Source organism: Rosa chinensis, chromosome 2 (assembly GCF_002994745.2).
Source record: "Rosa chinensis cultivar Old Blush chromosome 2, RchiOBHm-V2, whole genome shotgun sequence".
Classification (NCBI taxonomy): Eukaryota; Viridiplantae; Streptophyta; class Magnoliopsida; order Rosales; family Rosaceae; genus Rosa; species Rosa chinensis.
Window position 1 is genome coordinate 76,022,103 of NC_037089.1, and position 27,576 is coordinate 76,049,678.

General features: G+C 38.4%; 4 protein-coding genes, 1 long non-coding RNA gene and 4 other non-coding genes across 13 annotated transcripts; 6 read left to right on the top strand and 3 right to left on the bottom strand.

Moving 5' to 3' along the window:
* The first annotated feature begins 227 nt into the window (after positions 1–227).
* On the top strand, positions 228–1,066 carry LOC112186741. Its single transcript, XR_002930882.2, has 3 exons — positions 228–345; positions 473–582; positions 928–1,066. It is a non-coding gene; the product is annotated as an uncharacterized LOC112186741 (long non-coding RNA).
* Positions 1,067–7,475: 6,409 nt separating this feature from the next.
* LOC112191069 lies at positions 7,476–7,572 on the top strand. The gene has a single exon (XR_002932783.1). It is a non-coding gene; the product is annotated as a small nucleolar RNA Z157/R69/R10 (small nucleolar RNA).
* A 146-nt stretch (positions 7,573–7,718) lies between these two features.
* Positions 7,719–7,806, top strand: LOC112191072. The gene has a single exon (XR_002932787.1). It is a non-coding gene; the product is annotated as a small nucleolar RNA R11/Z151 (small nucleolar RNA).
* Positions 7,807–7,872: 66 nt separating this feature from the next.
* LOC112191073 lies at positions 7,873–7,980 on the top strand. The gene has a single exon (XR_002932788.1). It is a non-coding gene; the product is annotated as a small nucleolar RNA Z152/R70/R12 (small nucleolar RNA).
* A 112-nt stretch (positions 7,981–8,092) lies between these two features.
* Positions 8,093–8,214, top strand: LOC112191094. Its single transcript, XR_002932813.1, has one exon. It is a non-coding gene; the product is annotated as a small nucleolar RNA snoR80 (small nucleolar RNA).
* An 882-nt stretch (positions 8,215–9,096) lies between these two features.
* Positions 9,097–11,959, bottom strand: LOC112186633 (traB domain-containing protein). Of its 2 annotated transcripts, XM_024325109.2 has the most exons (9): positions 11,258–11,731; positions 11,104–11,151; positions 10,950–11,009; positions 10,714–10,797; positions 10,496–10,600; positions 10,273–10,386; positions 10,053–10,153; positions 9,716–9,827; positions 9,097–9,459 (listed from the first exon to the last, which is right to left on the bottom strand). In XM_024325109.2, the coding sequence occupies exons 1-9, from the start codon at positions 11,714–11,716 to the stop codon at positions 9,331–9,333; spliced, it is 1,212 nt and encodes a 403-aa protein (XP_024180877.1). In that variant the 5' UTR covers positions 11,717–11,731; the 3' UTR covers positions 9,097–9,330. The 2 variants fall into 2 exon arrangements, with proteins under 2 accessions (XP_024180877.1, XP_040370254.1); XM_040514320.1 differs by lacking the exons at positions 9,097–9,459; positions 9,716–9,827 and adding an exon at positions 11,818–11,959 and having other exon boundaries at positions 10,049–10,153.
* On the top strand, positions 11,799–17,239 carry LOC112186632 (zinc finger CCCH domain-containing protein 13). Of its 3 annotated transcripts, none has more exons than XM_024325104.2 (13): positions 11,799–12,053; positions 13,034–13,076; positions 13,171–13,253; positions 13,363–13,473; positions 13,718–13,751; positions 14,291–14,405; positions 14,509–14,565; positions 14,948–15,045; positions 15,155–15,226; positions 15,338–15,546; positions 16,074–16,273; positions 16,544–16,762; positions 16,983–17,239. In XM_024325104.2, exons 1-13 carry the CDS (start codon positions 11,924–11,926, stop codon positions 17,028–17,030), a joined length of 1,419 nt encoding a protein of 472 aa, XP_024180872.1. In that variant the 5' UTR covers positions 11,799–11,923; the 3' UTR covers positions 17,031–17,239. The 3 variants fall into 3 exon arrangements, with proteins under 3 accessions (XP_024180872.1, XP_024180874.1, XP_024180876.1); XM_024325106.2 differs by having other exon boundaries at positions 14,509–14,514; XM_024325108.2 differs by lacking the exons at positions 13,034–13,076; positions 13,171–13,253 and having other exon boundaries at positions 11,801–12,053.
* Positions 17,240–17,390: 151 nt separating this feature from the next.
* LOC112186630 (histone-lysine N-methyltransferase ATXR2) lies at positions 17,391–20,702 on the bottom strand. The gene is made up of 14 exons (XM_024325102.2): positions 20,480–20,702; positions 20,317–20,402; positions 19,908–20,230; positions 19,699–19,811; positions 19,560–19,591; positions 19,112–19,254; positions 18,925–19,012; positions 18,762–18,810; positions 18,604–18,658; positions 18,355–18,424; positions 18,206–18,275; positions 18,027–18,103; positions 17,834–17,890; positions 17,391–17,737 (listed from the first exon to the last, which is right to left on the bottom strand). The coding sequence occupies exons 1-14, from the start codon at positions 20,643–20,645 to the stop codon at positions 17,627–17,629; spliced, it is 1,440 nt and encodes a 479-aa protein (XP_024180870.1). The 5' UTR covers positions 20,646–20,702; the 3' UTR covers positions 17,391–17,626.
* Positions 20,703–21,490: 788 nt separating this feature from the next.
* LOC112188882 (peroxisome biogenesis protein 22) lies at positions 21,491–25,330 on the bottom strand. Of its 2 annotated transcripts, none has more exons than XM_040515204.1 (8): positions 25,028–25,330; positions 24,169–24,519; positions 24,036–24,083; positions 23,741–23,797; positions 23,552–23,653; positions 22,944–23,009; positions 22,094–22,195; positions 21,491–21,986 (listed from the first exon to the last, which is right to left on the bottom strand). In XM_040515204.1, the coding sequence occupies exons 1-8, from the start codon at positions 25,130–25,132 to the stop codon at positions 21,882–21,884; spliced, it is 936 nt and encodes a 311-aa protein (XP_040371138.1). In that variant the 5' UTR covers positions 25,133–25,330; the 3' UTR covers positions 21,491–21,881. The 2 variants fall into 2 exon arrangements, with proteins under 2 accessions (XP_040371138.1, XP_024183882.1); XM_024328114.2 differs by having other exon boundaries at positions 24,169–24,402; positions 25,028–25,327.
* Between the last annotated feature and the right edge of the window lie 2,246 nt (positions 25,331–27,576).

Here is a 27,576-nt window from a genome sequence, read left to right on the forward strand (position 1 = left end):
TTACCATTTGGGTTGTTGAGATCGAGTTTGGAATCAATTTGGTTGTTTCAAATTGTTTTGGTATCTTCAAAAGTTGCGTATTTCTAAGAAATATTTTTTTTCTTGTTGCCGACTAAGAGAACGAAGGTTGGAATAGTCGGGGAATACGGTATTATCTAAATTCTTTTGTTCTGTTCTATGTAATGGCTTGTATATAATTTGAGATTTACAAACCCAGTTATGGAGTGGTGACCAGTAGAAGGCATCTTATTAAAAACTGATATGCAAGACCGATCACTCATTCAAGAATCAGATTTGGAGTTCCAAAAGCTTAAGTGATCTTTTTGAGCAAATGAGGCAGATTAGGTACTTTCTTGCTAAACTATATTCTTATTCACTTTTATTAAGTATAAAGACCTTCATCTTTCGATTTTGACCGATTTCATGTCCGTTTGCTTTATTGTCCTGAAAATTATATCAATGTTTTCTGCAGGTTAGGGATTTGGGGAAACCTAATTGGGTTGTACAAGTTTGCTGCCATATTACTGATTCTATCAGTTTGTGCGTAAGGTTGAACAAGTCACGGCCACGAAACTAATCAAGGTATCCGATATTGGGTTATCAATTGAGAGTAATTTTAGGTTTTGTTAGTTAAATTTAGTATGGGTTTAGGGCTCACTGATATAATTTGATTTGGTTCCTAGCTATTGTTGATTGATTATGAAAAGGTTTGTCTTTCCCTTTCTATAGGGAGAAAACAGGGCAAATACTTCATTTTGGGGTTGGGTTACTAATCTCTGGGATATATAAAGTGTAAATCTTGCCAAACAAGATGAGTAAACAACTGCCTTTTGTGATCTTTGTTTATCTATTCTTTTGCTTTCTTAGGCATATTAATGTGTTCACTGAGTTATTGGGTTGATCATTCAATGTTTATGTTTTGAACAGTAAGAATGCTTAGGGAAGAACTACAGCTTCTGCAAGAGCCTACACAAAGGTACTTGCTGCATTCATATCCTGATACAGTTGGAAAAGAGTTCATTTTGAAGTAAGGAATTCCTTCATTGCATGATGTTTGATATTAAGATTCTATTAGGTAGACATCATTATACATCATAAGTGGGTTCGATAGCTAGGTGTCATTTGATTGTGCTCTGAATTGTCTAGTCTAGTCATTTGATTCGTTATCTGAAGCCCATTAGAAAGATTATAGTATCTGCTATTCAGAACTTTCCAATAAGAATGAAGACTTGTTGCAAGAAGCTTTTCAGTAATCATTGTTTTTGCATGAGCTATGAATGTCATAGCATCTCCTTGTCTTCGTTGGACATCATCATTTGCATTCTGGTAGGTTCTTAGTATCTCTGAGTCACTGATAGGGTAACCTCAATTGGAATCACTTTATCTTTTAATTACAGGTATTGATCCTGTGATTCATCCCCATATATTCTCTCCCAGATAGCAACAAGTTTAATTTAAATAAAGTTTCAATTGAATATTTTCTTTTATAGTCTGTACTAGTTGTGAGTTCTTGCTTCTATAGAGTTCTTTTATTCTTGTTTTGGACAATTATGCAGAATAAAATTATAGAAGATCACTCACTGTTAGCATATGTAAATTCCAATTTCAATGTAGGAAAATGTCTATGGCTTCACTTTTAGGTTTATGTTGGGGATTCTGAAAAGATGACATGCATCAGGTCAGTACGACATAAGTTTGCTGTAGACTGGCAGTTGTTTATCAAATTTTGGCGAAAGCCCAATATTGCAGGCCAGTAACCAACCGTCTGATATAGATGGTTACCATTATCTGAAGATCAAATTTTGTAAGTTTGATAAGTTTGTCTTCCTGTTTGCTTTACTAGTCTAACGTGTATGGATGTCAATATTAAGAGCAGTTTGTTGTAATTCTGCTTGGCCACTTGTGTCCTAACCAGTGGAGTTGGATAATCCCTTTTGTGATATGAAACCAGGTAAATTGTTTATATGTTTCTACCATCTATAATTTGATGATTAAATTCACAACTTTTGTCTGGTAATGTGGGTTTTCGGGTTGTGAAGGAAGACTTCCAGATGCATTGGAATCTCCTGAAGAAGGAAGTTGTTAGATTCTTTTTAATTAACTTTATTCTTTATAATCTTAATCAGGATTCATTCGAATCTCCTGAAGAAGGAAGACTTCCAGATGTCAAAAAAGGTATATGCATGCCTATGTACTAAGATAAACTCTATTATTATTGTGCTTTTGCTTAATAGTACTGCAATGCTTTGGCTATTCAATTTTGCTTAATAGTACTCCAAGAAGCATCTCTCTAGCTCTGAACTTTCTCCTTTTCAATGGCAATGTCAATTTCAAAAGTGCTTGTCAGTACTTTTTCTCTGGTCATGATTGTAATTGGCAAGTGGTGCTTTGTATGGAGATTGGCAAAGTTTAGATCTTGTTCTTATGGACGGGTAGGTGTACTAGCTGCTATATAATGATCATCTTTTCAAAGATGTGCTGAATACATGAAAATTTGGGATGTTCTCCAACCTACCTGTGACTCTCTGAGATTTATTCCTCCTTTTTTTATGATTTTAATGATTGCTTGCTTTTAAACTTGAAGTCCATTACCGTTCTGGATTTCGGGTAATGTTGTTCATGTGGAAGCCTAGGATATTTTGCTGATAAGGTTATGGTTACAATGAAACCAATGAGGCTGTGAATGTAGAAATTGCCAGAAATGTTGTGCAGCTAAGTTGGAGTTTTACCGCAACTCAAATTTTCTCGATCTTTGCATGCTTCAGGACTTAAATTATTAAAATATGAGAAATGTTATTTGCACACACTCAACTTATTGTATTAACCTATCACTTTATGTGGCAGTAGATGTGAGTATTGTTCACATGTTTTTTCCCAATTAGTCAATGCTTTACTTCATTTCTCATGTTTATTAATTATATTAGGCTTAAATTTCTTTTTCTTCAACAAACTCGTCAATCTACTCAGAATGTGTGTTTGTGTATTATCAAGTGCAGCAAACACTCGTGAAGTAAGTTCCCTTACATTTCTCTTCAGCATATTTTGTTGGTCTCTCTTTTCTAGTAGCTATGATTTCCAACATACTTTAGTTGTTAATTTATTTGGTAACATGCTAGGTTCTCACTCAGAACTTGTGTTCAACAACAGCAAGTAATTAATGTCATTTTGAATGCATGGCCACAAGAAACTAATGTAAAAATTTATTATAATATGCATGGTTGCAGACTTGTAGATATATGGGTACAGAATGGCACTGTGGGAATGCTCTTTGTTGAAGAATGTTTCAATCAGCCAGAGTCTTGAATGTGTTCAAAGGGTAAGGTCATTGGGTGAGCAGAACTGGAGTCAATACTAGAGCTTCTGCAGGGTCTTTGTCCATCAAGTGTAGGATTGATGGCTTAAGAGATCGAAAGACTGCTTATCATCTTTGCCTACAAGAGAGCTTCTGCAAGAACAAATGAAGGGGCATCAAAGGAAAACAGCAGTAATCTATGTAGTTTAGGTTTTTCTAGAACATTTTACAAGTACAGACTCAATTCTCTATGTTGTCCTAACTTGAATTGTATGGATTATAGTACTGTTTCTTTGGTCATATATTGAGCATTATTTCTGGAAAAACGTTTATATGGATATTCTTCTTGTTGTCCAAGTTTCATTCGTACAACACAATACAAAACAATGTGTTGTCTGACTGTAAAAGAGTTCAAAATTAATGCTTTTCCCACAACAGTCATTGGTTGTTAGCCAATTTGATTACGATATTCACACCACAGTTAACCAAATATAATTGTTGTGTGAACTAACAACCAACAACAAAAGAAAATAAAATTCTGTTGTGTGAGATTCATAACACACAACAGAAATAAAATCATCTCTGTTGTCTGAGTGATCAACAGACAAGGGAGATAGTTTCACTTTGGTTGTGTGTTACATATCTCAGACAACAAAAAATGAGCTATATCTGTTGTGTGTTACATATCTCAGACAACAAAGAATGAGTAAAATATGTTGTGTGTTATGAACCTCAGACAACAAAAAATGAGTTATATCTATTGTGTGTTACATATCTCAGACAACAAAGAATGAGTAAACTTTGTTGTGTGTTATGAACCTCAGACAACAAAGAATGAGTAAAATATGTTGTGTGTTATGAACCTCAGACAACAAAGAATGAGTTATATTTGTTGTGTGTTATGAATCTCAGACAACGGCAACTTTTCATCCTCTGTTGTCTGAATGTGCCGAGGCATCGCCGCGCATGTCATGCCAAACACATGTTGCGCAGAACTCACACAACGGAAATATGTGTTTCTGTTGAGCAAACTATTATCACATAACAGTGAAATCACCGATGTCTGATTTTTCAATCACACAACACTCACTTAGACCACGGTGAGCTTGGTCATCACACAACACAAATCCACCGTCGTCTGATGACCTTTTTGTAGTAGTGGCATACACGTTAAATTACATTATATTTTCTCTAATATTCTTTTTTCTTAATCACATAAACAACTCATAATTACATAACTAGTCTTCTAAAAATTAATGCCGCTAGGCCAAATGATATTAAGCATTTTCTGTATCAATTCATCCTTTTAGGAGCTGCGTATAGCATTTATGTTCCAAATAATGTAAAATATGTCAAAGATACCTTACACTTGATATTCGAATTATGCTGATCGTTCTCATAGAATTAGAAAAAATAAAAATATAATAAATAAAAAGAAAAAGGAAGAAAAAACACATAATCCACGAAAACATAGCTCTACGTCCTACTTTTCGCGGTGAGGGAAACTTTCTTTTTGAACAATATGGTTTAGAGTCGTTTGGAAGCCAAACTTTTCAATTGCCCTAGTAGCCTCTCTGTATCCTTGGCCATAAATGTCTGGCCGGGTTTCCATTGATTCTACCAGAAGTTGTTTCAATTTTCTCTTAAACTGGCCCTGCTTATAGGTTTTGTATGAGGAGTGATCAAGATCATCACTGGAACAGAACCTTTCCATCCACTTGTGGCACATCACTTCACAAATCCCTTCTTCAACCTTTTCTTCCAATTTTTTCCTACAATCTTGAAGGTGCAACCATGCATGCATCATCTCGTGTGCCAAAGCTCCACCGACCAACAGGTCTGGTACTCCGAACAAAACTAGAATTGTAATTTTGTTACGCGGGGATGGGCCAGTTTTTTTTCTCCACTTGGATATCTTCCCCAATTTTTGAACATTTTGTAATGCTCGTGAGAACACGAGCACGCCGTCTAGGGAAAAATATAACACCAGTAAAAAGTCGTCTATTACCGTCTTCTGTACTGGGTTTTTCTCCGCAACATTTGCACATCTCTTCCTGGTCGACCAACATAATTCGAATGTCTTTATTCACTTCAAGATTTAAACTTTTGTAGAATTCATGCACGTTTCCAATGATGGGTTCTAACTGTCGTGGATCCAAAATAGCAATAGAATAGCAATCCGAGCAAAGTTACCCACCATCAAGGTTCACATATTTTGTTTTTACGTGCTTAAATCTACCACAACTAGTACATCTAGGAGTCCCATCAGATACATGTCCCGAACAAATTCTTTGGCCCCAAAATCTATTCCTGTGCAATTCATTACTCGATTTATTGCAAACATCGCATGAGTTGTTGCGTACGTTCTTCATCTTCTTCAGTTCATTGAATTTCCCCTCAATGAATGATAGAAATTGGAACACCGTCTTTCGAAAGGTTTTCATCATCTCTTGAAAGGCTCGAATATCTAACTGCAGTGAATTCTTGTGATCACTTTTATAGAGAAATGGTTCTTACTATTGACTATTGGTTTCTTTCTCTCTCTCTCTCTTTTTTTTTTTTTTTTTTTTGGGACAGAAATACTGGTTTCATGTGTGTAGGATTGGAGAATCACCTATTAAAGCTAGGATTACTAGTTAAACAAGGATTGTCGTGCTGATTTATGTGCAGCTAAATAAAATAGACCTAGAAAGAAACACTGAACGCGCCTCACGCGCGGAGACCAAACAGAGAGATCGAGCGCGTTCTCTCCCGGCCGAACGCCGGCGGGCCCCCTGCCGCTGCGTTCCGGTCCGGGAGGAGATGAGGATGGAGGATAGCGGCGAGGCTCTATGGCGGGGATCTGGCTCAGGGTTGGAGGTTGACAGCTTCTACTGGGATCGGGGCGGAGCTTCGTCTCGTCGTCGATCGGGGGTGGGAGCTGGCACGGATTTCCGGGGTGGTGTTATCTGCCGGCGGGGCTCGATCTGCCGGATGCTGCAGGTGTCTGGGCCAAGGATGGTTTCTTGGCGGTGGTTGGGTCTCGGAGTTAGAGCTCGGATCTGGTTTTGGGGTTGGACGGAGATCTGCAGGTGCGTTTCTGTGTTGTTTCTGGGGCAGTTGGAGTGGCTCTGGGACACGGACTGCCGGCGGCGAACCGTGGAGGCTCTGCGGCAACTGGGGGCTGGGGGACGGTCGTTGAGAGCTCGATCTAGTCGGTTCTGGATCGGTTTTCGGGCACCAATTGGGTTGAAGAAGGGCCTGCACAGTGTCGTGGTGAGGCGGCGGTGCAGGGTTGCTGCGCGGCGGCGTCGTGCTACTTGGGGGCGATCTGGTGCCGGCGCTGGCAGATCGTTGCTCACTTGGTGGGCGTCGGCATTGGGCCTATGGGAGAGATGGTGGATGGGCCGGGCTTTGGTTGTTTGGTCTTGCTGCTGTTTTTTATTTCATGCTTATTTGTTTGTTCTCCTTTTAGTTGTTGCTTTGTCGGTAATAACCTCCAACCGTGTTCCGGTATGAGGCGGTGGCCTGAGTGCCAGTCTTTGCACCTTGTGTGCCTTCTCTGCTCTAGGTTGGCGGCGAGTTCCTTGCTCTTGCAAATGGTCGCTGCCTCTTAGTAACAGAGAGAATTTAAGTGTCACCGGATGTAGTGTCCGGTGGCAACATAATGGGAAAGCCGTGCATATGGTAGTTATGCTTTGCTGCAGCCGGATTGCAGACCAAGTTATCTTTCCGTTGTGTCACCGCTGCGTTACTGAGCAAATAGAGTCGCCAGTTGTGCGCTCTTTGCTAGTTGGTGCTTTGTTGAGTACAAGCATTTAGTAGAAAATCAGGATAGTATTTCAGGAGATTCTACTTATTGTAATCAGGGGTTTAGGCTCAATGTCCCCCCTTGTATTGGACAATTTCTTTATTTAAGGCTATCATAGCTTGAGGGCTGACGCACGCCCTTTTTCTCAAAAAAAAAAAAAAAAAAAACAAGGATTGTCGTGGTCACAAAAGTAATGGCTCGTTTTTCTGAGGCCCAAAAGCACGAATTAGCCCAAAAGCCCGAAGTGATTGACACCCTAATTCCCAAGTCGCTGCCTATATATACTTCCCCATCTTTCTCATTCTCGTCATCCTCTTCTTCTTCCTCCGCCGCCCCCTGTTCTGATTAAATCTAGGGTATTTTCTCGCAAGTTCTTTTCTTTGTTAAACTCTGAAGAGTGCGGTGATGATATCTTTTGTGGACTAGAGTTTATGATCTGGGCTCTTCTCCCAGGACTTGATTACAACCCCTTGGCTGTCTGAGCACCCTTCATCTCACTTCTCAACCAATCTAGTTTTGAAAGATCTTGTTTTTAAAACTACCCATCTCTGTTTTTGTGTTGTAGCACTTCAAACTCCAAAGCTTTTGATTGTGTTTTAGCACTTCATGGTGTTTCTTGTTACATGAATCTGACTGGAGCTTATGATGAAAAGTTTAAATTATCTTAGCGGATTTCAGTGAGGTCTTAGGATCAATGATCTGATTGTTACACACACTGAGGCTCAAGTTTTATGTATTTTTCTATCTTTGTTGAGTTTACAAAGTCAAATGTTGAAATTGTTGGGTTGTGGTTGCTGTGATGAGGTTAAGCACTTGGACGTGTTTTGGGCAGTGGACGAGGCTTTAGGGTCTCGCCGTGAGCTCGATACAAAAACGACTTCTCCTTCCACTGAGCTTCTATTCCCGCATAAAAAGTTTCGTGTTCTTGCTTTTATCATCATCTGTGGTTAGGTTTACAAAATCAATGTAGGATAATTTTTTTTTTCCAATGTGTGAAAATTGCGTCCTTTACCAATTCTAGTGGATTATCCGTTTCACTTGATATAATGGCTTGGACGCCAAATTGACATTGTGGCCATTCTGATCTGTGGATTTTCAATGCCATTTGATCCGGGAAACTCCACAAACATCTAGTATCAATTGTCAATTAAACCTCTCACGAAGTTCAAAACAAATGGGATGTCATGAATGGAAGAGTTTTGGCAAGGATCTCTTGAGCTCTGAGTAGGGGGGCTGTGGTTTTGGCTTCAATGCTGGGACTTGATCCACTTAACTGAGTTAAAACTAATTCAGACGAAAACCCATATTGCAGAATGATAATGGTTTAATTGATTAAATTCAATTTTGAACACAGTCGAATTACATAACAGAACAGTATTGCAGAGAGGACGAGCCAATGAAGTATGCAACAAGTCATGTAAGTTGTGAAGTTGGACCCTCCATATCCTAATAAAAAATGGGATCCTGTATAATGCAAACAATAGTTAATAAAATGGGCACTCTGAAACTCGAATGGCATTAAGCAAAACCTACTCTAAATGAGTCTATGAGACCTTTCTTGATTCATGGCGGTTCGCCTTGTTCTTCTTCTCTTGATGGTTTCAAGGACCGGCAACCTTCCCGAATCGATTACAAAGCAAAGGCTACCGGCTGTAGCATATCAAAACATCCATACGGTGACAAAATTTTGCTTCTCAACCAGCATAAAGCTTTCCATCCTCCCATCAGGACATGAATCTTCCACTAAACCCTAAACCATGGGATACACTCGTTCCATCCGAATCATAAGTTGTGACTATTCGTCGTCTAAGATCTTCATTCTCATTCAACACAGCTTTTGGTATGATGGTGGTGTGATGAGTAAAGAGAATATGTTTAAAAATGAAAAAGGCGATCTCAGAAATTTAAAGGTTCAAATAGAACGCCATTTTAGGACCAAGTGAACTCCATGTGACAAAGTCAGCATGTGCCAAGAGTTTGGCTAAGAAGTTAGTATGGCATGAGAGTAAACACATAACAAAAAGAAAATTGAATTTCTAATTTTTGATAATTTAAAGTTATGAACCAATTGAAGATGAAAACTTCCAACACCTAGTAATTACTCATCAAAACGTTTTTCCTTGGATTTTTTTATGCACTCAATTTAACTACAATAGAACAAATAACCAAATGTTATACACTAAGCCTCTAGCATCCTCATTCGGATCATCAACTATCCCTTTCGCCAAATAGCTAAGTAACTTTGAGCTCATTTCTTAGATGCAAGATATATTCCAGATATTATGGCGGCCCCAGCAACAACTACACCAAAAGATTTAAGAACTTTGACTGTGGAAATACCGGTCTTTTGTGAAGGAATTTCCATAAGATCCGTCAGCTGCAGTGGAAAGCAAAATACAAAAACTTGATGAAAAAATAGGCAACCTATGTTTTACATCTATTTTTTATGAAACATGATAATAATTCACTAATGGGACAGTAAACCATTCCAGAAAGCAAAGCAAAGATGCTATCAAAGGGTAGGGAGTTGGATTGCCAGTGTTAATTGGCGTGCATGGACTGTTTTTACAGCTAGATTTGACAGTAAAGATAAGTTGCAATTTATAGAATTTACTAAGGAATGATTCACTTACCACAACAGGCTGCTTCCAGTGCTTATTAATTCCTCGGAGGTGCCCCTTCCCTACCACTGCAACTACTGACTTATGCTCCCGGGCAAAGCTTAGTAATGTGGACGACATGTACCTGAATATTGAAAAACATATATTTATAAAAGAAAATTTCAGAAATTATGCCAAAATAAATAAATAAATAATTTGAAAATGCAGCTGAAAAAAAGGTTTCATAATGCTCTGCACAAATTCAATTCCAAGCACAATAGTTTATCTAGGGTGAATGTATTTTAGTATGGTGCGTCTACTTTTCACATTAGTAATTAGTCAGAACCAAAGAATTCAGAAAAGTACTTACTGATCTCGTTCATGTACAAGCGTTTCCATTAGAGTTGGGAACTCCTTACTCATCTCTTGAATCACAAGGGTCAGCATGTCAACATCATCCATTTCCTTTAGCTGAATATAAGCCAAATCAAATCAGTAATCACAAGCACCTACATATTAGTAGCATTAAATAACTAATTTCCTCCACCAAATGGAGTAAATGTTCATACAGCCAAAGAAGAGATGCATACCATTTTATTAAGATCTTCGGGTTCGGGTAAAAAGACCGCTTGAAAGAGTATGGAGTAGATTAGTTTTATCTTATGCCAAAGTGGCATTTTTGCCCATGTCCTTCGCAAAGTAATCTGGTTCAGTAAATGGCAAAATCATGTCATAGTAGTCTTTTATAATCATCTTATCACCCTAGATGAATAGGGTGGGCTGCAATTGATGGATATCCTACATGAAGTTTACCTGCACTGGACGATCACCAAGTACCACCTTACCCCCATACTTCATCGCCTCGTCATGTGCTACACGAAACTCAGCACCAGGAAACACCTCAAGCTTACTTGCAACCTAGAGAAAACCGACACTGAATTACAATGCAAATGAAAATACTATAAATTGATGCCATTATATCGGATCAAACAGGAAAACTCCGCTCGACGCGTGGATAAAAAATAACATACCTTGGCAAGGAACCAGCTGTAAACAATTCCAAAGACATTGTGATTCTTCTTCCACATATCTATCATTTCTCTCGCTGTAGGAACCTGAAAAACAAATGTGAGTACGCATATGCAACCGATCTGCTATATCAACATGTTCTGAATATGTGTATCAATAACTACGCCAAACAACGGTTTATTTTCAAATCTATTCCACCCGAATTTGAACAACTATGAACCTGAAGATAAGTACATACCTTCAAGTTCTGAGGACTAAGTACCGCTACTCTGCTGGAGCATAACTCCAAGAAAACAACCTGCATGCATCACAAAAACCAAAAATTCTACTCAAACTTCATCTAATTGATATCAAATAAATGATTCAAACAATGAAACCAACTCAATAAGCACCTCTGGTTTCAAAAAACTTATCACTGCTTCGACTTCTCTGCATGATTCCTACAACCAAAGACCATAGCTTTAACATATAAATCAACACATTCCATCAAAAAAATTCCGAATTCCGCAACCAAATCAGATTAGAATCTCTCTCATTAGTCATTACCACCGAAACATGCGCCGTTCCGACGAGGTGCACGTCGCAAACGCCGCCCTCGGCGGAGGACTCACACGTCAGCACCACCACGCTCCGGGAGAGATCCTCCGGGAGGACCTTCCTCCCCCGGTCGTCCTCCTCCGCCGCGGCAGCGCTGGTCGAAACGACGTCGCCGTCGTCCTCCTCCTCTCTAGGCACCTCCACATTGACGATGCTATCCGACAGGGAATTCTCGACGTGGACGAAATCCTCGGCCGAATTCGGGTCGGGCACGGTCGATGATCCCGGGTCCATCGGGCGCCGTAGCAGGTCGTGACCGCCGGCGGTGGCAGATGCCGTAAATCTTCGGTTTCGTAGGGTCAAGAATTGTGCTTTTCGCGATCGAGGAGCGAAAGCAAGGGCGTTAAGGGGAGAAGTGAGCGAGTAGAGTCGAGTCCAGCGATTCATAGAAATCCAAGAGCCATCCATTTCTCGATCTTGACCCTATTATATAGTTGATGGGACACGTGTACGGTTCATAACTAACGGAGAGACTATATATATAAATATATAAATGTAATTACTTTTACCCTCTCTGATTTCCCGGCTGTGCTATTAAACCTGAAGAGGAAGACGAAGACGAAGACGAAGACTTTGGGTTTTTGAAATTGTGATTCTTTCTCTCGCCGCTGTACGATGGGGGAGCAGAGGAAGCTTTTCAAGACGAAGCTGTGCGCTTTGTATGAGAGAGGGCGGTGTTCGCGCCAGAGCTGCTCTTTTGCTCATGGCGAGGTTGAGCTACGTCGTTTTCAAGGCCCTTTTCACGGTACATTTGCTTCTTCTTCCCTTAGTCTTCATGCCCCTTATCTTATCTTATGCCCATTTTGTTTCTTCAATAGAATATCTTATGTGAATAAATTAAAAAAAAAAAAAATCTTTCTTTGATTAGTAAGTGTGAGGATTTGTAAGTTAGGATTGAGGTTTAACTGTGATGATATGTACAGAATTTTGGTGCTGCATGAAACACATTCCTCATTATTATTATTTTTGTATGGATAAGTCATGAATTGTATTCAAGTGGTAGTACGGTGCTCTCTTCCTCCCCTCTGTCTCTCCATGTTGAAGTTGTCCTTTTATTTTATGATCATGTAATGTGGTCCTTTCCCTTTGCTGAAACTATGATTGTTTTGCAATTTGGGTATTATTTTCTGTCGGTTGGAGCAAATGGGACCAAATATGAGCTATAACTTATGGTTTACGCCGCTAAGGTAGCTGATTTAGCGATTAGAGCTGCTATCAAAAGCTCTGCTTGAATCTTGAGAGACATGTTGCCTTGTATATTGTCCCGCTGAAATCTTTTGAAGTTCATATCAACTATCATTTTATTGATCCTCCGGATGGACTGTGTCGCGTCATTATGTTATGGCCTGTATTGCTCGGGGAGCTCTGTCTTTATAATGCTTCTTCGATATGTTTCGATGGATTGTGATTAGTTAGTTCTGGGAAATATATTCTTTAGCCTTAAGACCATACCTAGTTTTGGTAAATATCCAAAGTTTCTATCTCCCATATCTGCCACTTCTGCACTTTGTGAGATTTACGGAGATCATGGTATTCTCTTGGTTTGTCTTATTGAATCATATTATGAAGAACCTGTGGGAAGAAGAGTGCTACGTTTGGGGAGAGTTCTCATCAGAAACTATTATTACATGTGCTTCAGATGATTATGTCTCTTGCCCTTGTATGGAAACCTCAGAATCTTCTGGCCTTTCTGATTGCTTCTTATTCTTCTCTATCAACATGAAGATGGTCATGCCAATTCTCCTCTATCAAATGCTTCTGTGATAAGATGGTTATCTCAATGTCATAACCTACAAAATCTATTTCTCATATTAGATGGTTATCTCAGTGGCATAAGCTACAAACTCTATTTCTCATATAAGCTACAAACCTGAGAGCCGCTTTGAAACTGGCAAGGATGCAACATTATTGTTCATTATTATGTTACCCATGTTTTTCCATAATGGTAAGCTTAGCCTCACTATCATCAGGTGTGGTCTCCTTGTTTCTTCTGACAGTGAAACCAATAATTATTAGATCTGCTTTACTGAAAGATATTGCCTACCTCATTGCAGGTAGGCGGGACTCTGGAGTTAGTGACTTGAGGGATACAATTGATAGAAGCTATTCTCCAAGGCGTGGGTATTCACCAGCAAGAGATGCAAGAGGCCGACATACACTTCGTGGTCAGGACTTATCTTTTCTTTTCATATTTGGTTACATATGTGCCATGTTAAGGAACTTATTTGGATTTAGATATATTCTTTCTTATGCTTGGTTACGTGTGATCATTTGTGGTTAACCCATTCAATGGTGAATGGAACTTTTGAGTCAGTAATCTTGTAATTTACTTCTATTTCCAAATACCAGCTAAATTATTCCTTTTTGTTTTTCCTGCTTATAATTCTGTTGGTGGAACTGAAACGACAGACTATAGTCCATCCAGGTCCCTTGAAAATGAAAGGTGAGTTTCCATTTTGCAAGTTTCTCCTCTATTATCAAGTCTGACCGTCTACCACTTTGGTTATGAGTTATGACTGGTTTTAGTTTTTATAAATTCTTGCCTTGTGAATCTGAGAAATGAGAGAGAGAGAGAGAGAGAGAGAGAGAGAGAGAGAGAGAGAGAGAGAGAGAGAGAGAGAGAGAGAGAGAGAGAGAGAGAAGAAAAGAAAAGGGTGTTGTATTTTGTAGGAGGAAGGAAAGGGTGATTCTGATTGAGAGAGGGAGAACACAGAATTGACTATACTAACTAACTAATTTTATTTGTGGTCCTGGAATTGTTTAGGCTTGAAGATTACTAGTTCTCCTAACTCTATATATGTTTTGTCATTCATTTTATAACTAAATTGGGAGATTAGTGGTGATTTTGGATGTGATTCAAGTGAATAATGAGCGCTCACCCTTCTAATTTTTTTATACATAGGGACAAAGGTTTTTCTTTCTCTTTAGTGTTGTCTCATTGTTGTGTTCAATTAATCTATTTGTATGTATTTTTTATGATAGTAAGAGTAGGAAGAGACAGCACTTGGATGATCACAGTGATTATTCTGGAAGTTTGAGAATTCCAAACGAGCCTGAAGATGAAGCTAAAGAAGCCAGCAGTGTTATTCAAAAGAAGGTACAATATTTTATCAATATTTTTCATCATAAGTTCATCCACAAGTCTTTTCTAATATTGGTTGAAACTTACCATTTTGACTTTCTTCTTTGGAATGATGCAGTTACAGGTAGTACAGTCGGAGCTCAAAATGGTTGAGCACCGGAGATCTCAATTAGAGGTCAGTTTCAATTATTTGAACATATATTGCTCAATGGTCAACACAAGTGTGCTTTTGCTAATTGATTTATACTTACATAAATGTCAACATGCCAATCTAATTCATAGGAAGGGTCTTTCGGCAACTTATCTTGTATATTATTAGTCTATATGCTTCAAAAGAGAAAAGTTGGTCAAAATGATACATCATTTTGTAGTCAATAATGGAAATACTTTTTGACAATGTTTTGGTCTTTCGGTTTTTTGAGGTGTATATTCTCCTCCATGCATCACTTTTACAATTGTGAGTATGGTGGGGAAGAATTCTGTATTGAAGCTCTCCTCTTTTCTTTTGCTTTTGTTCCTGACTCTAGCGCATTTTCTGCCTATATTTTCTATTGCAGATCTACCTGGGAGAGAGGTCTAAAGAAGTGGATAGTCTTACTTCAAAAATACAAGAGCTTGAGGCTCAATTATACAAAGAGAAAGAGGAATGTAAGAGGTAATGCATATACTGTAATGGATTTTTGTTGTCCCTCTACAAGAGACTGTCGCTGAAGTCATCACTGAATGGTTCTTCTTCCTCTTCTCTGGGATTTTGAAACACGCAGGATCTCCCATAAAGTTAAGAAGTTTGTAAAAGCACATTCTCATCATTCAAGGATACAAGACCAACTTAAGAGGCAAGCTCTTTTTAAATGATTTTAACTTCCTCTGGTTGCTTTTGCATTTCAACATTATTGGACTTTTAAAAGCTCTTGCAAATATGCTTTTTTTTTTTTTGAAATCTCTAGATCACAGGTCCGACTAAATAAGTTGGGAGATCAGCTTGGTTTAGATACTTATGGAATTGATGCCAATGAAGAGGATTCAAGCATTAATATTGTCAGCGATGGGGAGACTCATTTTCCAGTCCCCATAAATAAGGAGCGGCTGAATGATGTTTCTCCAAGCAAGAAAAGGCTCGATGTAAATAGGGATTCTGCCAAAGAACCAAAACAAGGTGGTAATTAATCCATATATATTGGTTTAATGGATTTTATGGAATAAGCTTTCATCTTATTGTTTCAAGTCTTAAGTTTCCAAAGATCACGAGTCATGATGATGCATAGAGGCTGAATTTTTCCTTTTATGTGCTCCATGTCCTTTTCTGTTGAAAGCAGAATTTCATCTTATTGTTTCAAGTCTTAAGTTTCCAAAGATCACGAGCCATGATGATGCATAGAGACTGAATTTTTCCTTTTCTGTGCTCCATGTCCTTTTCTGTTGAAAGCAGAATTAGTACCATAAAACATTCTTTGTGGATATACTTGTTAATTTTGTTTTTTGACTATCTTTAGACCTGTTTAGCTTACTTTTGAACTAAATTTGGTTTTTTCTAATTTACTGATATTTTAGCTTGTTAAATTTTCTTCAAAATTCATATGCATCCTCATTCAATGTTTGGACTATGTTGCTGAAGTTGTTTCTCTCATGAATAGCATATTTGTGGTTTATTTGTTGATGCTAATAGTTAGTGATACATACTAGCTTTTCCAACAAGAGAGTACCTTACCACAACAAGAAGACCTCAGAAGCTCTCTCGGTGGAACATAAACCCTGCGCAATCAAATTTTGTGCATGAAAATGATGCAATGAATAACGGAATTGGGAGTCCAAAGCTCTTAGCAAAGGACGACAAGCATGACAGGAGCAAGGCTGCTTCCTCTAGCGTCGTCTCTGCTGATGTGGTGCGTTTTTCATTACTTTCTATGTGGAATTGTGTAATATTAGCTGAAACCAGCAGCTATATTTTAACTCCACGTGTGACATGGGAGCATGTTCTCAAAAATTTAGACATGTTCTTCTTACTTTTATGTTAAGATTGTATGAATGGCCTCCAAACTTGGTCCTTTTCTCAAGCATGGGGCTAATTTTATCATTACATAAGGTTGCATATATGCACTACCAATTATACTTCTGTTATTTATCCTTGCATTGAAATCCTAACTACCGTGCAGATAAAGAGTTCAGAGTCAGGACCTGTGGTACCCTCAACCAGCATGGCAGCTCACGCAGTGGATACTGAAAATGACATTGAACTGGACGTTAAAGTTGAGAATGTTGAGAATGTTGAGAATGCTTCTAGAAGAATCGAGGGGGAACCTACATATGAGAGCGGGATCTTTCCATTTCCACTTCCTCCACCACCCCCATTCCCTCCGAAGAACTTTCCACAGGTCAGTACTTTTCATTCGATGAGCATTATTGCTGAACATTAGATTCTGTATTGTTGCATATATAATAAGTTCCTAGTCGTGCACCTTTTCTTTTTGAACATTATTGCTCCTAATGTATTCAGATATCTATATATGAGAATGTAGCCTTGCTGCCTTGGAATTTATACTCCTTTCTTTTGTCAAATGTTATTTGGTTTCTAACATAGTTTTAACTTTGCAGCATGAGGGCAATGATGAGATTGTAGATATTGTGGATGGAGTTGTGTAGGAGATGAGCAGTAAGATGATTAGTCTCTGTGTTTGGGGATGGAGTTGAGTAGGAGATGACAGTAACATGATGAATCTCCTTGTTTGGAGATACTGGAAGAGATTAGTGAATGAGCAGAACTCTATACAGATGGTTTTTGTTTTTTGGGCTGAGAATGTAAACAGCAATTAGTTGATTTATATATGTCCCTTTTCCCGTCTTTCCCTCAATCGGTCATACATCTATGTATTTCACTTTGTTCTCATATGTACTGCACTTTCCCCATTTTCCTGTTTTACTCCCAAATTACCTTTCCTGCCTATTTTCAATTAACATTCATCTGTTATCCATGAGCTTAATATAGCAACAGTTTCAATTAGCATAATTCAGAAAAGAGTAAGTTTTACTTGCAGGTATAGTTTTTTTAATGTGATTGCAAAATTGACTGCTTTTGGTCTCAAACATGAGACCCTCTCAAATTAAAAGGAAAATTGTCATGGAATGGAAGTGGCTTGCATACAAGCAATGAACTTCTTGATGACCTATCTGTAGTAATGTTAGTATTCTTTTGCAAGCGTTAAAAGTTGCACAGAGAAGCAAAACGGCCCCCTCATCGGTTATGGTTCTTCTTCTAAGCATCTTGGACACCTGCATCTAAAACCATAATCTGCAAGTAATGCTTGTCTCTCCTCGAAAGGAATGTCCTCATCCACATAAGAAATAGTAACCTGAAAGTGCATCAAATAAATGAGGACAATAACCAAGTGAAGGAGGATAATGAGACCTCAGAGAACAATAACCAAGTTGAACTTTCAGTTTGATACCTCCTCTCCCTTGAAAATTGGTTTTAGTGCAATTATTGTTGCTTGACCATCTCTGTCCTGATTATGGAGAATAAGCACAGAAGTGAAAGGGAGCGATTGAAAAATGTCAATGGGCATTTTCTTTAAATAATGTGCTCAAATCACTAAGATCCTAGACTACAGATCCAGCAAATACCACTTGAACTTTATATACCTCCTCTCTTTTGAATGCTTTGGCATTGGGACTACAAGAATGATTCATACAACTCTGAAGAGGATAAAATGCAGTGCCTAAAACAGAATAAAAGAGGACAGCTTTGAAAGATCACGAGAGAGCAAATCAAAGTACTTTCAAGATTTGGATAGAAAAGAAACCGGAAAAAGACATCATACCTTGGCAACAAACTGAATAGTCATCACCAAGAGCATCCAAAAATGGTCGTGTAATCTCCTCAACTTCTTTCTGCCATGAATTACAAGGGATATGACATCAGAACATTCAACTTGTCAAAATGTTGGGGGAAAGAGTATGAATTCTAAACCTTTATAGGATCTGGAAGATCATCGATGTATAAAAAATAGTCTTCCACAGGAGATGCTACAACCAAATCTCTGAAACATAAAGAGTATAATTTTGAGTTCAATGCCTCAGAAAATTACATATGCATTTTAACATATCGTGCGAGATGCTTCAACCATGGCCTTGTCTGTATCATTTTGCATGTGTGCACACTACATGTTAAATGGAGCCGATAGAAAAGGGGAGGAGGCCTTGAAAAAGTGTGACTTACAGATTATTCAACTCGAACATGCCAATTATATGTCCATAAATTTCAAGGGAGAATACTGGTGAAGAGTAAAGGAGTACAAACTTATAACCACCAAAAAGTATTAAGAAGCATATTTCCAAAAAGACAACATGCATCAAGTTCTAAACAAGGAAGGATACTTGGTTTACATTCCTCATCAAAGATGGCTGCTTTTAGGAGCTGAAGTGACTGGAAATGACCAAAGAAAAGATATAGAGTATTAGCAGGATTCAGGACACGGTAATTGGATAAAGTGGTCAAAACAGCTAATTATCTAAATTTATCTGGACAAGAAGTTATTACCGTGAATGCCAGCTCTCTTATTTGCATCCTAAATGCAGCTTCATCAGAAGATTCAACATCAATTGGCAACGCAACGCAGTCCCACCACCTAAGATCAAATACAATGTGGGGGAAAGAGGAAAAGGCTGATGTAAGCAAACACAAAGAAAGAGGAAAATGATGATTAGTTACACCTGATATATAGTACCTTCTCTTGTGTCCCACTGATATTGGCTTCCATGCTTCTAAGAGTAAGGATAGATATGGACTCCCTGAAACGCTAGGCTTATTGTCTCCTTCAGACTGAGTTACTTTCAACTTCCTATAATTTAAAATGGTGGAAGCCACTACCTGAAAAGAAACGAGGTTGTTTTCACATTATTAGAACTATACAAAAGCATAGTGATGCTCACTACCCATATATTATCAACTATCTATTCCTGAGTGCACTAAGGATAAACTGAAACTATAAAGTCTGCAAGCATCACATCACATACGCAGCTAGAAGTACTTAAATTGACAGAAGACAATTTGAGATCAGTAAAACAAACATAGTCAAGGAAAATTTCATGTTTCTGACTAAAAAATAAAATGAGTCCAATCACGAAAATGAGTAAAAGAGCGCAATTGGAGGTGATTTAAAAGAATCAATATACCTTTGCAGCAAGGAGGAATATATCATTGGTTTCTGATCAAACAAAAACAGAACAGTAAAAAGAAGATAGAATTAGAAGAGGATATAGAGAATGGAGCTAAGAAGGTAGAGAATATATATAACCTACAAACTCATATTACCATTGGCATGCTGTATAAACTTCACGAGGGCCTCCCTAGAGATTGATTCTGACTTCTCCCCCGTGCAAAGTAAGGAATGGGATGAATTCCAATCAGACTCTGCACATAGTTTGCTACATATTGGCAACACTTGAACAAGTTACTTAATTGTACTTGATGAGATAACAACACAAGTTTGGCTTCAAAAATAAAACTTTTGGCTTACCCACCTGCAGTAATAAGCTTCTCCACAGCCACCAGGACATGGAACAGCAGGAGGCATCGAAAACTTATCGGAGTAGGGCAATTTGAGTTCACCATTCATCAAAGAGTGTGCAATCCCTTTAGGAAGAGGAACCTTCCCTTTGTACCCGGAACTGCTGGAACCACGTTGCCCCATCTCCTCGTCTTCTTCTTCTTCATCATCAGAAGAGTAATCAGTCTGACAACAATTGGCAGAAACTCCCATTTCTTGAAGATAAAGCCTCCTCCCTATTTGAAGCTCAACAGAGCCAACAAAACAGAAACAGAAGCTACACACTAAACACTCAATCTGCAACAAAACCAACCCAATATTACAATAAAGCTTGGAAAAGTTGACAACCCAAAAGACCAACATGTTTGGCAGTTATACAACACCTTGTTAGAAGAATGCTGAAGACCCACAAGCATTTGGTCCTTGAGGAGAAGCTCATCTCCTTCCAAGTCCGAGTCAGCGTAAACACCTAAGGCCAAAAGGAAAGACTCAAAAAATTTGAACTGACAATGAAAAAGGGTTTCATGTGAGAGTTGGGTTCTTCACCTTTGCCAAGGTCTCCGTTGTGTTTGACTGTGATGCCATGACATTGTCTGGTGCTGGTTTTAATGAGCCGGTTCAAGTACTCCTCTACTTTTGCAGGGGATGGAGGTTTAAGAAGCTCAGAGATTTCATTGCCCAGCTCTGCATCGATTGGGCACTCGCTCTCCATGCGGCGGAAACAAGGGAGTTGCTCAACGTTAACGGCGGCCCAGTAGGGGACTAGGAACCCAGTTGCTTTTGTTTTTATAAGGTTACGAGTCCGACGACTCCGACCCAATTCAGTTAATTTAATCAAGGTAATTTTGTTACGGTGAAAATGAAATTAGTCGATCACCAATTTTATACTCTCGCAGTGTTCTAAAAATCGCTCTGGGTGGTCACATAGCGCGCAACTATGCGGGGTTTAAAATAAATGGTTAGAATATTCGTTTGTGTAATCTCTGTCTAAACAATTAGGCGCTAGGTCTCTTCCCACAGCTCGCCTATTGCATAGTAATTTTTAGAACATTGCTCGTAGTCACAAAATTTCGCATGTGAAATTTGATTATTAAGCAAATTATGGACATGAATGTGAATTTAGGGAAAATGAAAAGAAATTACCAATTTGATACGAGATTAATATTGATGCGGCTATTTGCACAATTATGGTCCTTTTTGATACCATTTGTACTGGTTTGCGTTTTTATTAATAATTTTGTCAAAAAAGCACAACCCTTTATTCTTATATATATATATATATATATATATATATTTTCCAATTTGAAGACAGATTAAAATGTCACTCCTAATGTGATGCGTTCTCAACAAGTGAGCTATCTTACGAATTCATGACTACTTGATAGTGCATCAAGAAGGCTATCAAGGCATGGAGAAAGAACCTTTCAAACTTTGGGCATGAAGCCAGAGTGAAAAATCAAAATTAGCATCCATGGTGGAATATCATTTAACCGAGATAGATTACATTCATCTACCCTTTCATAAAATTTCTGGTTGGAATTTGGATTTTATCCAATGTATTACACAAATTTCAAACAATGAAGAACATCCCTGGAAACAGAGGAGTTATACAGAGCAAGTCTACCATCTGACTAGTGACTACATACATCAACCCTTCCATAAAATTTCTGGTTGGAATTTGGATGTCAACCAATGTATTACACAAATTTCAAACAATGAACTGAATGAAGAACATCACTTGAAACACAGGAGTTGTACAGAGCAAGTCTACCATCTGACTAGTGACTACCAATAACCGCACCAAAGTACAACGAGAAGAAAAGAGAACATTGTGCTTTAATGAGCTGCAGCTTAAAGTATGAAATACATAAAACCCAAAATAGGGTGAAAAGAAGAACCCTAATAGGAACCTAACGATTTATGTTTTGTATCATCGTCTGTTTAACCATCAAACACATCCAAAGAATTGTTCTAAGGATGGGGAGTTAAACACATTGGAAGTAGCTCGTTCAGATCTGGTAGGAGAGATGTGAAGCTGATACTTGATAAACCTCTGTAACCAATAAACAATGAATAACTTAGATGATAGGCATGAGAATGAGTATATATATCAGGATATACTAGTTTGAAGTTATAACAAGACGAGTAACAAGAATATACAGATAATTGGAAGATGATCTCAGGATTTGTGTCAATATGCCAATCTGGTTCCAACTGCCGAACAAAGGATGTCCGTCCATTCTCTGTGCTGCAGAACAGAACCTGCAAAGTTGCATCACAAGATTTTTGAAGTGAGGGAAATAACAAGATATTTGAAAAGACTAGATTTTATCAGGTAGTGAAAGCAAGTCACACTGTTCATTCAGCTATTCAGGCCCAGTCATGGGAAGCTTATATTCTACTCATAAATAGAGTAAAAAAACTTATGTCAACAAGAAAAGCACATCTTGAATATGCCTGAACAAAATGGTTACAAAACATATTGGAAAGTTGATGCTTCTCTTCAACTTATCTAGCTCTATTTAGTTTAGAGCTATTGGTCTAAACTAAACTATTTAGCACAAAATTCAATCAAGTCTAACATACTATTGGTCTTTCTCTAGGCCGACAATAAATCCCTAGACAATTTCTCGTTTAGCAATAATTGGACCTTCCCACAATATCTCACTTGGGACAGGGCCCAAATTTTAGCAATCCCATTATATCTCTTTCAACCCATTATGATACATCGGGATCCAAGGATAAGTACTGGTCACTTCCACAATCCCCTTCAATTCAGAAGCTCTATCGCAATTCTTACGAGTCCAAAACAAAAACAAAATTTCATGGCTACTAAGATTTGGTACTATATTTCTTCAAAGTGAAAGCACAAAATCGTCAGTTTTCAAAGGAGAATGCCAATAACGACTGCATGTGTTTATATCAGAAAACCCAAAAACAAGCTAACAGGACTGTAAAACATTTTGAGGATTCTTAGAAGTTATATAATGCTATCAACACATAAAGTTACCTTGTCTTTGACCAAACCCCCAGATGTGAAAACCCCAGCATCTTCCAAAGCCGATAGAACCTTGTTCTGAAAGAGTATATTACTCATTAATTATAATGATATACAAATGAGTAATAGACATACGTGGCACAAAAGAAAACACTTTCACAAGTCATATGTGAACCTTAAAAAAATAACCACATGATTTAGCCACTAATATCTAGCACAGAAAGCAAATAAAGATCCTACTGATGCTGCTGTCAAGATACCAGCCATTAACACATAATCTCAGTGGCTAGCATGTAAGCACTACAAACTATCATCCATCCCGTCCTACCATGCCAGTATGTCCATAATAGTATTTTGATTACTGGATCAAACATGCGAACACAAGAAGACACTTATGAATGGGGTACACCAACAAATGAGATCAATTGCCATTTTGAATGACACCAATGTCACTGCCTAAGAAAATAGCTTCAACAAGCTAGCAACTCCGAGTGTTTAACAAGCATAGCATACAAAGATGAGCAAAGAAATTAGGTCGAGTAACATGCATGGAAACTCGTTAATCTTATTAAAAATGCCAGAACACAAAAAAATGATTGATCAAAGGGGCTCTCACGTACTTCAGTTTCATCATCCAGAACTCTTTCCATTAGATACAGATCACAATATTTTGTGATCTCCAAGAGTACTTCTAGCACCGAGTACTTCACAGTCACTTGTTTCTGCCAGGAGCAAAGCAAAAAAGAGAAAACCATTAATCTCGGTTACAAGTTACATCAATAACTTTACAGGAAAGGGAATCAGACTACCTGAAGTTCCTCTGGGCTACTTTCCTCCAGGATTACTCCAAGTAAACGACAAGTCACCTGCACAGAAGCTTTAAGCATGAATTTGTTGCTAAAAATGCAGAGTTGCCTATGCTCACTTATACAAATCAACTTAAACTATCATAGTTAAATAATTCCATACAGTAGCAAATATCAGTTTGAGTAGCCAACACAACTCTTTGAAAAATTAAAGGCTTAAGTTCTGAAGTGTAGTGACTCCCCATGATTTTTCAGAGCATGCAATGAGAAGCTGAAAGGAAATCTCTTAACAAAGTACCTTTCTTCCTTCACTCAGTTTCTGTCTAACTATCTGCCCCAAGGTTGGCTGGAAATCAAAGGAAAATTATTCAGTACAAACCATTACTATACAAAGTAGAGTACAAATCCATGTGGCAGACATATACAGTTACCTTCACTGGCTGAAAGAACTCGTCAACAACATTTTGTGCTCTTGTATCTTCTGATGATGAAACTCCCGTAGTTGTCAGCGTTGAGTTTGAAGGAGGATTGACACCAGAACTACCGGATGCAGGTGCCTGCCGTTTTGGCTGCCTTCTTTGAGGTCCAGTGGGAGATCTAAAAAGCCTCCAGGTAAAAACTATTGCTACCGCAAAGCCAGCAATTGCCCCAATAGAACGTGTATTCTGATACCATTTAAAGAGGTTTGAGTCACACAACTCCGACATCTCCAATCCGACATTCAATTCATATCTATAAGCCAGAACGAAGCACAACGGAGCGGAATATCCCAAAAGGAGATGCTAACAAACCTCACACAAAATCACTCAAACCTATTAGGATTATAAATTTCTAGACATGCTCATCAAACAAAAGATCAGATATAATCTGCCAATTGATACAGTCAGCATTATCTTCACTTATTTAATTGGTCGATTCGACTTATGGTTTTGTGTAGATAAACCTATCTTGGTATTGGAAGCACCGGGAGTCCTCCACAGTAAAAGTGAAAATTCTCAATACATGTAACCAATTTTGTGATACAATTACCGTTGCTCATAGTATAAGAATCACTCTTTCCAACCGGAAAAAAAACATATGTGGTCTCATGCATCACTTTTCACAAATTGAAAACTCCATTCTCATCCAACTAAAGTAAATTAGGTTTTCACAAAGTCATTGAAATTTAGGTTTCACATTGAAACAGAAAGCAACCCAAACAATAGCGAAAGAGTAATTGGCCCAAATTGGCAGAAAGGAACGATCTTTGGGTATCAGATCTGTGATAGAACGGAAGAGGAGGGGAAATACCATGTTTTGGGAGGAGATCGAGAATAAAGTGGACATCTTGACAGAGAGATAAGCCCCGAAGCGCTTGATGAGTTGGAGCAGCTCTTCTTTTGAAGAATCGGCCATCCTCCAAGTCCCCAAGTCTTCTTCTTCTTCTTCTATAGGGAAACTACTTTCCGAGGTCGGCAAGGCCAAAAGGCTTTGGGCTTTAAATACTTAGCTCAAGAGCTAAGCTTCTTCACCATCATATCTCTGCAATTACCCAACACAACAACTACCGCTTTTTGTCAACGAGAACCCCCATACAAGGATTTTTGATGCCAAAGCAAATTTTATATATATATATATATATATATTTTTTTTTTTTCTTTCTTTTTCTAAAGTCCTTTTCTTTGTTGTTGTACTATTCTTTGTTGTCTTACTTTGCAATTATAATTAGAGCCAATTAAGCTTTCTTTTTCTCTTTTTTCCTCTGACCTAGCCGCCTGCGACTAGGGTTTGTTTTCTCACTTGGAAGAGTTATACTGCATCCGTTAAAATGGATATTCTGAGTTGGAATTGTTGGGGAATTGGCAATCCAACGACGGTGAGGGCGCTTATGAATTTGGTGATTCAAAATCAGCCTCAAATCCTGTTTTTGATGGAAACAAAGATCAGCAGCTTGGGGGAGTTTCAAGCACTTCAGAGTGAGTTGGGTTTTGCTCACTCAAAGGAGGTGCTTAGTGTTGGACAATCTGGTGGATTGGGGTTGTTTTTGACGGAAGACGTGGATGTGTGAGTTCGTACGTCGTCTGCTCATCATATAGATATGGAGAGTAGGTCTGGACCGGGAGAACCTCTATGGAGACTCACTGGTTTCTAGGGGTGGGCGCGGTGCGGTGCGGTGCGGTTCGGTTTGAGGCCCAAACCGCAACCAAACTACTTTTTTCGATAGGCCTATATATCAAACCGCAACCGCATTACAAAAGGGCTGAACCGATTATTTCGGTTACACCATTTTTAGGTGCGATGAGGGTCGGTTTCGGTTTGGAGTTATTTATTAATTTCAACTAGAAAGAGAGGGCTAAAATCAAGCTCATTTTTACCTAATAATTTCAATAAGACATAAATAAATTTTGAATGCATTTAAAGTCTACACAAATCTCCAAATGTCACCCAAATATCAAGCAACTTGCAGAAATACCATAGCAACTTATTACACACACAGATATGTATATAGCAAACATAACAACTTATTACAAACTGAAAACCTAATCAAAAATGGATTTCTTATATATTGAAAACTAACATTTCCATTAATAGAGAAATAATAAATAAATAAAATATAATTAAAATAAATTCGGTGTGGGTCTGTTTAAATTGGGCGGTTTATGACCCGAAACCTCAACCGAACCGCTTTTATACGGTTCGGTGTGGTGTGATCATAAAACGACACCGTTTTAGTTCGGTGCGGTTACTGAACAGTTTTTTTGCTGCGATTCGGGTCGGTTACCGCATTTTCGGTACAAAATGTCCACCCCTACTGGTTTCTATATATGGGTACGTTAGGACTACTGAACGTGATCAATCATGGCAACTGATAAGAGATCTTTGTGACATGGATACTTTGTCTTGGGTCATTATTGGTGACTTTAACGAGATCTTGAACAATAGTGAGAAAACCAATGGGTTTTTGCGTCCTGAAAGGCAGATGAGGGGATTCGGGGATGCTTTGGGATATAGTGACCTGATTGACCTAGGGTTCTAGGGAGCCAAAATGACTTGCCGGAATTCGGAGACGCATTTAAGACTTGATAGGGCTGTTGAGACGACAACATGGAGTGATATCTTCAGATTTTCTAAGGTTGAGCATCTTGCTCCTAGTGATTCTGATCATACTCCAATTATATTGCAAGCCAGCACCATACCTCCACCTAAGCGGCCTAGGAGACATAGATTCAAGTTTGAATCATTTTAGTTGCAACATGAGGAATGTGATCCATTGGTAGTGTCGAATTGGCAGACTGAATTTCGGGGAGTTCCTATGTATACTTTGACTAGGAAAATTATGTGTACTCGAGATCAAAGGCAGGTTGGAATTCTTAATGAATGAATCTCTGACACCGGAGTTTCATGAAGAGAAGAAGATTTTGATGTTTTCTCTTTAAGACTTATCCTTTCACAGGAAGAAGCTTTTTGGAAGTAAAGGGCTAAAGTCACTTGGTTGCAGGATGGTGATCGTAACTCTGGTTTTTTTTTTCACAGGAAGGCTGCTAATTGAAAGAGAAAGAATGCCTTATTGGGATTATTTAACTCTGAGGGTACATGGAGAGATGATGATGAGGGAATGGAGCAGGAGGTTACTTCTTACTTCTCGAAGATGTTTATGGCTACAAACTTGGATGTAGATGCTATAGACATGACCCTTGCTGCCATTCAACCTTGTGTAACTAGTGATATGAACCAGAAACTATGTGCTCAATACACGGAAGAAGATGTGCATCTTACTTTGTTCCAAATGTATCCAACAAAATCTCCTGGACCAGATGGGATGCCTCCTCTCTTTTTTCAACATTATTGGGACACAATAG

Coding starts and splice junctions, on each gene's coding strand:
- LOC112186633 (XM_024325109.2), bottom strand. CDS start 11,716: ATGGATGGCTCTTGGATTTCTATGAATCGCTGGACTCGACTCTACTCG. Junction 11,152..11,257: donor GAACGGCGCATGTTTCGGTG/GTAATGACTAAT, acceptor CTTTGGTTGTAG/GAATCATGCAGAGAAGTCGA. Junction 9,828..10,052: donor CTTGTACATGAACGAGATCA/GTAAGTACTTTT, acceptor TTCAATATTCAG/GTACATGTCGTCCACATTAC.
- LOC112186632 (XM_024325104.2), top strand. CDS start 11,924: ATGGGGGAGCAGAGGAAGCTTTTCAAGACGAAGCTGTGCGCTTTGTAT. Junction 13,254..13,362: donor ACCCATGTTTTTCCATAATG/GTAAGCTTAGCC, acceptor ACCTCATTGCAG/GTAGGCGGGACTCTGGAGTT. Junction 13,474..13,717: donor AGGCCGACATACACTTCGTG/GTCAGGACTTAT, acceptor CTGAAACGACAG/ACTATAGTCCATCCAGGTCC.
- LOC112186630 (XM_024325102.2), bottom strand. CDS start 20,645: ATGGAGAGCGAGTGCCCAATCGATGCAGAGCTGGGCAATGAAATCTCT. Junction 20,231..20,316: donor TTCAGCATTCTTCTAACAAG/GTGTTGTATAAC, acceptor GTTTTGTTGCAG/ATTGAGTGTTTAGTGTGTAG. Junction 19,013..19,111: donor TCAGTGGGACACAAGAGAAG/GTACTATATATC, acceptor ATTTGATCTTAG/GTGGTGGGACTGCGTTGCGT.
- LOC112188882 (XM_040515204.1), bottom strand. CDS start 25,132: ATGGCCGATTCTTCAAAAGAAGAGCTGCTCCAACTCATCAAGCGCTTC. Junction 24,084..24,168: donor AGTTCTTTCAGCCAGTGAAG/GTAACTGTATAT, acceptor TTTGATTTCCAG/CCAACCTTGGGGCAGATAGT. Junction 23,654..23,740: donor GTAGCCCAGAGGAACTTCAG/GTAGTCTGATTC, acceptor TGCTCCTGGCAG/AAACAAGTGACTGTGAAGTA.